The sequence below is a fragment of the Aulonocara sp. 'chitande type north' Nkhata Bay genome, linkage group LG22 (genome assembly GCF_057382095.1).
Source record: "Aulonocara sp. 'chitande type north' Nkhata Bay isolate Kocher_YH1m ecotype deep benthic linkage group LG22, A_spYH_male_GT1.1, whole genome shotgun sequence".
NCBI classification, from domain to species: domain Eukaryota; kingdom Metazoa; phylum Chordata; class Actinopteri; order Cichliformes; family Cichlidae; genus Aulonocara; species Aulonocara sp. 'chitande type north' Nkhata Bay.
In genome coordinates, this window is record NC_141364.1 from 33,589,955 (window position 1) to 33,599,754 (window position 9,800).

General features: G+C 46.3%; 1 protein-coding gene across 1 annotated transcript in view; it reads right to left on the bottom strand.

Moving 5' to 3' along the window:
- The window catches only part of vps45 (vacuolar protein sorting 45 homolog), a 15,101-nt gene extending 5,301 nt beyond the window's left edge, over nucleotides 1-9,800 (bottom strand). The window contains exons 1-11 of the mRNA XM_086279459.1: nucleotides 9,549-9,800; nucleotides 9,268-9,402; nucleotides 9,109-9,169; nucleotides 8,607-8,686; nucleotides 7,069-7,137; nucleotides 6,846-6,983; nucleotides 6,496-6,606; nucleotides 6,165-6,299; nucleotides 5,819-5,932; nucleotides 1,743-1,910; nucleotides 1,442-1,600 (exon numbers count right to left, since the gene is read on the bottom strand). Of these exons, the coding sequence (XP_086135585.1) occupies nucleotides 1,442-1,600; nucleotides 1,743-1,910; nucleotides 5,819-5,932; nucleotides 6,165-6,299; nucleotides 6,496-6,606; nucleotides 6,846-6,983; nucleotides 7,069-7,137; nucleotides 8,607-8,686; nucleotides 9,109-9,169; nucleotides 9,268-9,402; nucleotides 9,549-9,641 (1,263 nt within the window). The 5' untranslated portion in view covers nucleotides 9,642-9,800. The remainder of the gene's footprint in view (nucleotides 1-1,441; nucleotides 1,601-1,742; nucleotides 1,911-5,818; nucleotides 5,933-6,164; nucleotides 6,300-6,495; nucleotides 6,607-6,845; nucleotides 6,984-7,068; nucleotides 7,138-8,606; nucleotides 8,687-9,108; nucleotides 9,170-9,267; nucleotides 9,403-9,548) is intronic.

Here is a 9,800-nt window from a genome sequence, read left to right on the forward strand (position 1 = left end):
CATAGCTACATGCGGCTGTCTTCCTGTTTGATGGCAGATACTCCCTTCACCCTGGACAAAAAGGCTAAAATGACCAAAGAAAAAGTGGGAAACAGCTGAACATGAGAGGTTTTGGACAAAGTTTGTGTTTTTTCCATTGTTTAAGCTTCCAGCCAAGAGTGATACCATATATGCCCCATAGCTGCAGAAAAGGCTAACATTGTTATCTTTTTACAAAAAACAGCGGAACATGAGAGGTTTTTGGACCAATTTTGTGTTCTCCATTCTTTAAGCACCGGTTCGAGCACCGTTTAAGCACCGGCACCGTTTCAAAAGTACCTATTTGGCACCGGTATCGGATAAAACCTAAACGATACCCATCCCTAATTGTAACAGCTGTGAAAATAGCAACACTGGACGTGTTAGTCGAGCTGTGGACCCCCCAGTAGTCCCAGTTCAATTAAAAAGGAGGGGAGGGCTACTGCGCAGTACAGCCACGAAAGCCGTGTGAATGGCCCAACATCCTGTGTGCGAGTTATGTGTTGTATGACGGTGTGTGTGTGTGCGAGCACCCAGGCCCCCCCCACCTACACACCTACTCTACGCCCCCGAGGGAAGCAGTCAGACGTGTCATTGTGAAGACGTTTCAGCATATTCGTGTCCAGATGTTTGGATCTGGATTGATGGAAAGATTTTGCTCCTATGTTACAGTTGGGAGGAAAACTGGCTCATCAATTTCAAAAAATAGCTTAGACATTGTTGTTAACCCTCGGGGGGCACAGACATTTCAACATTTTGTTCCCCAAGTAGGTATTTCTCCATTCAGCTGATTGTAGTTAAAGTTTTCCTGTATTATCGGTTGCAGCTGCTGATATTCTAGAAATTTACAACTTCTTTAAATGAAATAAACATCTTGTATTTTTTATCCCTTTTCATGCCACAATGATCTGATTGTTCCCAATGGCTGTTAGTTTACCTGGGATAAGTAAGCACCTACCAGGCGGTCAGCGGGTGTTTATGGTTTTTAAAGCAGTTATGATGCTTAATACTGGAGCTTATGAAGGGCAGAGGAGAGATTTTTGCTTTAACACATAATGCTTGTTCTATGATCAACCAGGTCTGAGAGCCTGGTGGAAACATTTATACCTGGATATCCGATGTTACCTGACTGCTGGTGGTATTTACAACTCAGAGACAGAACATCTGACATGGATGAGAACTTATCTATAAGTGTGATCGTCTTTATATTGAGGTTCGTGAGTTCCTAAGGAAACACATCGTCAGCATAATGAACTCCTTTAACATCCACGTTTGGTCAGATTGCTGCCACTAGTGGCTCGATAAAAATGACAGGAAGTGAGGGAGAAAGCAGACAGGCCTGTCTAACGCCCCTCTGCAGACCGAAGCTTTGTCAAGTACGAGCCTTTATCCTAGCACGAGCGTTTGGAGAGCTGTCTGTTACCCTGCGGTGACGCTCAGACACTCCTCTTCTGCTCAGCTCGTCCATCAGAGATGACAGGATGCTGCTGCTGTGGCGCTCGTACCTCAGAGCGTAGAGCATGACGAGGCGCACGGCGTCCAGCTCAGACACGCGTGGATTTTGCAGCAGTCGCCGCACATTCTGAAAGAAGATGTTGTGTTATGGCCCAAACAAGCAGGAAAGGAAGACAGGAAGTCAACACAACGCATCCAGAATGACCTTCATTTATGACACATTCAAAAAAACCCGTGAAGCTCAGGAGGACGGAACAGCTGACATTTACCTGCTGAGCGCTCGAGTGGTCATTCTGACAGGCCAACTCCTGCTCCACCTCCGACACCTCCATCAGCTGCCGCTCCGACACTAGTCGGGACAGCTCGCCCACCACCGTCACATGTTTGGACACGGTCCCCGACATCTTCTTAAACTGGGGGTAGTTATCTACAAATGCCTACAGTGGGTGACAAAGGACACAAATCATCAACATTTTTTACAAAGCATCACATAATTAAAACATTCAAACATTCCACAAATACAAGAAAAAATACATGTAAAAGTTTTCCTTCCATCCATTTTCTGCTCCAGGTCCAGCAGTTTGAGCACAGAAGCCCAGGCCTTCCTGGGTCTGGCCTGAGCCCTCTTCCCAGGGACACGCCCAACATTCAGTTTAATTATATTTTATTTATAAAGCGTCAAATTACAAAAACAACAGTCGCCTCAGGGCACTTTATACTGTAAAGTAGACCCTACAATATCACATAGAGAGAAAAACCCAACAATCATATGACCCCCTATGAGCAGCACTTCGGCAACGTTGGGAAGGAAAAACGGACACTCATATAAGCTCATCCAGCGTTCCCTGACCAGGATGAAAAGCACATTGCTCCCCCTGAATAACAGATGGGCTCTCTTCTCCATCACCCTGGCATAGAGGCTGAGGAGTGTGATCCCGCTAAAGCGGGACGGTTCTCCCATTCCAAGGGAACTCTCCCTGCTCTATTCCGGCCCATTTGTCAGCCAATCAACATCCAGCAGCTCACGTCATCTGATTCCAACAACCAGCAGTCAGGAGGGCTGCAGGGAGCGCATCTCAGGTGAGGGAAAACTGCTCTGCTGTCTGACTTCCGTGCACAGACGGACACAGCTGTGGTCCATAAAACCAGATTTAGGGACCTCGGGTCACATCTCATCCACCCTGTTGGCCCTGACTGGATAACTTTTTAAATACATCAACCTCAGCGACTCACTGGGTGATGAGTACAAATAAAAGTCTTAAACACAGGAGACTCCAAATCACAAGTTAGGAAATGCACGTTTCTGGGCCACGCCCCAACAACGCAATCTTTAAGCCTTACGGTTGTTATCCATTCAATTTCATCCGTCCAACTAGGGCTGGGCCATATTATACCGTTCACGGTAATACCGGTATAATGTTAGGCAACGATAGGAAAATGAAATATCGCGATAGAATGGGAGTAAAGCGCGCATGCGCAGTGCCTTTGTTTTCATACGCACATGGCCGATTGTTGAGTGAAACAGATGAACCAGAATTGGTTTGTAAAAATGGTGCAACACGACAAAGCACATTTTTTTGCAGAACATGCAAGCGGCCGTCGTTATTGTCGTATTTGTCGGACTAAGATGCTCTTAAATCTGGGAGTAATCTGGGTCCTAAACTCCGTATGCTTCAGGTCAAACAACACTGCAGCATCACTGAGCGTTAAAAACTGTCTAAATTCTTTCATCTTTAATAAAACGATCAGCATTGCTGCTTTACCAGGTGTAACTATGAAGTTTAACTTCCAGGCATCCATGAAAACAAAATGTATTACATTTAACGGAGTTAGAAGTTAGCAGGAAGCTAGCGGAAGTTAGCTCGCTAGTTTCGCTAGTTACCTAAGCATGATATTGCATGTTCTGACTGAGAGATTTCTGAAAAAATTCAAACGTACAGCTCTGCTATCACTTCCAACATAAATGAAGACAGGAAACTAAACAGCAGTGACGTTTGTAGGGTTACTGAAGTTGGGCTAGCTGGTATATAATGATGTGCTACGTGATCGCTAGCGACACAGCTATGTTAGCATAACATAAACAGTGAAGCTGGAGGACGAACACTAACACTTTTCCACTTATAAAAGTTAACGTGAAGGTTCCTGATGGTTAGAGACAAATGCAATCGCATGGCAGGATGCTGTAAACGGACCAAACTTCAGTCAGGAGAACTGAGATAATCCATCCACAATACGAGGTTAGTCATTAGTATACTGCAACAACATGGGAATAGAGCAGCTGCAGAGAATTCAACATTAATGAATCAATGGTACAGAAGTGGAGGAAGCAAGAAGAATGAGTTGAATAAAGTTTGACTTATCTGACTGCTTTGTTTCGCTTAATGTGCCTTATAATCCCGTGCACCTTATGGTCCGAAAAATACGTACTGCACACTGCAGTTTAATGTTGCAAAGCACCTCTTTTTAACTTCAGTGGATATTATACATGGTTATGCTCAGGATATGTCAGCCCATTTCTACTGGAAATGCCTTTTGGTTAAACTTTCAGCAAGGAATTTGCATTTGCACTGTTACATTTTTATAAAGCTTTAATGTACATAAAAACCAGCTTCTTGTTTAAGTGAAAATAAATAGAAGGTTGTCTTTTTGCACTAGTAATGTTGTGGAGTTGTATTTTGTCTCGCATCAATTATATCGTCAGTTATATCGTTATCGCAAATTTTCAAATATATATCGTGATAAATATTTTTGGCCATATCGCCCTGCTCTACGTCCAACCATCCTCTTCTGAATGTCTTGATGCTCAATCATCCAGGTAAGTAAATCTCCAAAAGTTGATTCTGTTCTGGACGTAGCGTTTGTGGGAGAAACGTTTCGTCATCATCAGGTGACGTCTTCAGTCTCAGCTGACTGTTGGTCTCGTACGACGTTACATCTCTCTTCACTTGCATCCCAGTCATGGAAGCGTTGGAGGTAGTTCATAAGAGACTACAGGATGACCTCAGCAACAGGATCACCGTCAGCATCCACCAAGTGTGTTTGAACTGTGTCTTCATTCCACCTACTTCACATGCAAGGGTCAGTTCTACAGGTAGAAACATGGGTGTGCCATGGGCTCCCCAGTTTCACCCATCGTGGCCAATTTTTACATGGAAGAAGTGGAAAAGAGGGCTTTGCTATCCTACCCTGGAACACCACCAAGCCATTGGTTCAGGTATGTGGATGACACCTGGGTGAAAATCAAATCTCAGGACGTACCACATTTCACAGATCACATTAACTCATCAAATAAATCAGGGAGGATATGAAAAGTGGCAGGTTAGCCTTCTTAGACTGTGAGATTTCCATCAGGGCTTTGATCAGTGGCCATGAGAATTTGCATAATTACGATGAAGGACCTGACCTCCCAGCCCATTGTTCCTTCAGTGGGCTGGTTTCAGTCATTATGCAGATGTCCTGTTTATAAGATTGAAACCTGCAGTCAGCTGAGACTGAAGACGTCACCTGATGATGACGAAACATTTCTCCCACAAAACGCTACGTCCAGATGAACAGAGTCAACTTTTGGAGATCCTCTTCTGAAGCAGAGTCATGGTGGGTAAGCAGGTTCTTACAGACATCCTCCCCCCGCCTTACACTTTCCCTCCTGGGAGCTACGAGGCCTTCTGAGGCTAGTCAAAGGGTTTTTGTGTCTACCCTGGGATCTCCTCCCTGTGCCCAGAACGCCTCCAACGGACGGTGCCATGGAGGCATCCTAATCAGATACCCAAACCACCTCAGCTGGCTCCTTTTAACACACAAGAGAAGCGGCTCCACTCCGTCTGGAGGTTTGAGTTACTCGATCTGTAAGGCTGAGCTCAGCAACCCTGCACAGGAACCTCATTTCAGCTGCCTTTCAGATTTCATGACCACAGCTGAGGGCTGGAATGTAGGCGGACTGGTAACTCAAGAACTTTGGCCACCTCTCTCTTCACCACGACAGTCCGATACAACGCCCACATTCCTGCTGACACCAACTCGCTGGCCCGATTCACGCTCCACCTCCCCATCATTTCAACTCTCTTGCTTGTGGCGACCTCCATCCTCCAATCCAGAGGGAGCATTCCAACATTTTTCAGCAGTTGCTATGACGGGGAAATTAACTACAGAGGCCAAACCAGTTGTGTATCAGGCTGTAAACATGATTATTTCTGCATTTTAACACAGGAGTCTAAGGGGACTGACTCCCTGCTGAAGCCTCTGGACTGCAGAGGAACTCACATTTCCAGCGCTGGGGTCGATGTTCGTGTAGTAAAACCTTTAAACTTGTATCAGTAAACAAGCTGAGCCCTGGCTGGAGCCTGACCTTCATGTCTGAGATGGACTCCAGCTTCTGTTGTCCTTTTGGCTTTTTCTTTTGGAAATCCTCCATCAGGTTCTTTATATTGGTGCCAATCTCTCCAAAGTTCAGGTACAGGTTCTAACGAGGAGACGAGAGAGCGAGGTTAGTGACTGTTAGGACTCGTTTCTGCTCTGAGAGTTACCATTGTAACCTGGACTGAAGGGGCAGCTGAAACATCACATTTTTAAAGTCTGCTAGAAACCTACCAACATGACGAGCGCAGCTTGTTTCTGTCACTCGTTTCAATCCTATTAACGCTGAGCACAGATGCTGACAGATGTGAGCAGATGTGCTGCTGTGTGAGACTCACGTTGGCGTAGAACTCGTCATTCTCAGCTGACAGGACCACCTCTCTCAGGTCTTTGCTGATCCCGGGCACTCTGGACAGGTCGATCCTGTTGTTGTTGAGGCCAAGCAGCTCGTGGACCATCGCCTGGTATGTCCACTGCAACACAGCGAAAGCTCGTAAACACGCACGCGCTTCACACAGACACACAACCAGTGAATTTATGATTTGCTCATTTTGTACACACAACAGCCATCAAATGAAAGTGACAAATGAGCTGCAGAGGATGCAGTGTGAAAGATGACAGAATTATTAAAAGTGCAAAATGATGTCACAGAGGACAGCGAGCGGTCACCTGATTGAGCAACGGCGTGATGGCATCGTCGCTGCGGTCCAGGATAAGCAGCAGAGGAGGAACTTCAGTCTTCCTGAAGTCAAACAGCTCGTACTCCTTCGTGATGATTTGCTGACAACAAACAAATAAAATACTGAGTAGTACTTTTATTCTTCAGAGCACTACTTGAGTAAAAGTGTTAACAGCTTGAGGCTCAAGTGTTTAAACCCAAGTGCTCAGGTTACAGCACAGAGCTGACATCATCTTTGACCAGCCAACAGGACACTCGGTGCTAAAATAACCTGTAGTGGCATTAAAAGCACTTTTCAGTGAGTGTGTGATGACGTGTGTGATGATGTTGCTGTGGAAACCTTGACGCTCTCCGCGAGCCGCTTGGACATGTCTGAGGACAACTGGTAGCGGATCATCGGACATTTCTTCAGAGCAAGCAGGACGGAGGTCAGTCCCTGAGTGCAGCGTGCCAACATAGAGGGTTCCCAGCTCCGCCCCTAAAACACACACAGGTGATGTGATTGCAGCATGTGGAGCTTTTTAGGGCGGAGCTCTGACAGCTGAGGGCCATGTGGTTCTTACCCGAGTGACTCCCTGCAGGTTCAGAGAGAACAGGTGAGGATTCACAGCGATGAAGTCTCCGTAGAACTCCTGCAGACACACACGCGCACACACACACACATGCAGACACACACGCACACACACACACACATGCAGACACACACACACACACATGCAGACACACACGCACACACACACACACACACACACATGCAGACACACACACACATGCAGACACACACACACACACACACACACACACATGCAGACACACACACACACATGCAGACACACACACACATGCAGACACAGGCAGACACACACACACACACACACACACACACACACACACACACGCAGACACAGGCAGACACACACACACACACACACGCAGACACAGGCAGACACACACACACACACACACACACACACACACACACACACACACACACACACATGCAGACACAGGCAGACACACACACACACACACACACACACACACACACACACACACATGCAGACACAGGCAGACACACACACACACACACACACACACACAGTAAGCTATACTTCTGCTACTTTGGTTTTGATGATGTCACTCAGGTGTGTAAAGGGTTAGAACTGTGTTCACAGCAAACATGGCGCCGAGTTTGTCCTCGTGATGCTCACGCGGGCAGGACGACAGCTTGCCAGGACATCCTATGAATTCTCAGACCTCGGCACAGTTTTGTTCTGTGTCTGCTTTAAAATTAAATTTGATCAAACAGCTCGGCCCGACCAAACCGCCATAGTAAGCTCCTCCTCCATTTGTGACTGTCAGCATCTCACCTGACACTTGGAGAAATGATGATGTAGCACTGATGGTCATGCAGGCCAAGCTGGATGTTAATAGCAAGGAATTCTTTCATATTACATACATAACCGTAGCATGTTGGGCTACATGTTACTGATGTCATCAAATGAAGGCGTCACAGAGGAACACTTTCAGCTCTAGTCAACTTAAACTCTGATTATAAACAAGTATTTGTTGTATTATTAGAGGAAATGTTTAATCAGTGAAATAATGATCTGTCCAAAGCTTGAAGGTTTCCACATGTCAGACGTGAATCACGGTTAACTGGATCCAGCCTAAAAATCACAAACGTGCCGCCGTTACCCAAATCACTACGTTCACTGATGAGATGGAAACGCCAACAGCTGTTTTTCTGCTCCTGATCTCACGCTCAGTTGCTCCTTTGACTCAAACCTCATAATTAGTTGAAAAGAACAACCCGACGGAGCAAACGGTCGAGCTCACAGGATTCATGCTGGTTAATGAAACTGAAACAATGAGAAGATGACACAAAGATTTAACCCTGCAGCATCAGCTGACCTCTCTCTGCAACAAGGAGGTGAAGACAGAAAAAGACCCTGGACTAATATTATTATATTAATGTTGTTAAGACGTATTTTGGCAGAGTCAAGTTCAGCTAAGAATGAGCCGCCATGACTGACAGAGAGATCTTACATCATGTAGAAATATTAAACCCCCACGCTTCCTCGGAGGTCCTGACACTCACCTGGACTTCAGCCACCACTTCCTGTTCATCAGCCTCAGCCAAGGCCTTGATCTCACTCTTACTGATCACGTTGCTAAAGTCTGAAACACATACACAGACACAGACACACACACACACACACACAGCAGTCAGTTGATGGACTTCAGGTACAAACAAACTTCTGCCCCAAACCAAACTCCAGAGAAGAAGTCTCTGATATCTGTTCAGCTGACAAGTCCACAGCTGTAAGTGAAAGATACCTCACATTTGATGACAGTGTCACCCTGTTTAATCAGACTGGCGTCATTAAAAGCAGCAGGATTCGCTTTTAGCAGCCCCTCTTCAATGTGTATAACGAATTTTCTGATAAGATCGCTGATCTCTAGGATTCTGCAGCAAAGCTAAACTCAGTTGTGTATCTTAGCTTCCGAACTATGTTTGAACTGTCCGAGGACGACGAGTGTCAAACCAGCAACCCTGTTCTCCTCTCACTCCAGCCCTAACTGTCACTGTGGAAACTTACAGATGAAGTAGACGCTGTACTTGGGCCTCCTCAGCTCCTGGATCAGGTGCTCCACATTCTCCTGCAGCAAGCACACAAACACACAGTTGCAGATGGTGTTACCTCACACACAGACACACACACAGACACACACAGAGTTACTCAGAGGGCGGTTTGTACCTTGGTGGGCCGCAAGAAGCAGATGGCTTTAAGGTGCTTCATGTTATCCCTGTTCTGAGAGTCAATCCGCTCAAACAGGTAAACCTCCTTCTGCAGGATCTCAGACTGAGTGTACACCACGCTCACTATACTGGTCTGAACACACACACACACACACACACACACACACACACACACACACACACACACACACACACACACACACACACATCAGACACAGTAACGTTGCTGTAAACACTGCTGAGCACCAGCACCGCTAACAGTCCTGGGTCGGTCCTCACCGTCTCCTTGTCCATGAGCAGCACCTTCATCCCGGGCCCGCTGATCTCGATCATCTTGGAGATGTACTGCTTCACCGCGAGCGTCACATTCATGATGGCGACACTCAGAGACCACAAACAAAAACAAATAAACAAAGAGCAGCGGCTGCAGAGAGGGTTTTTTCGTCTCTTTACCTGCGGAGCTGCTATAACAACACTGGAGCAAACTTCCTTCCGGGTCCCTGACGTCACGTGCCGCACGCACTCTGCTTG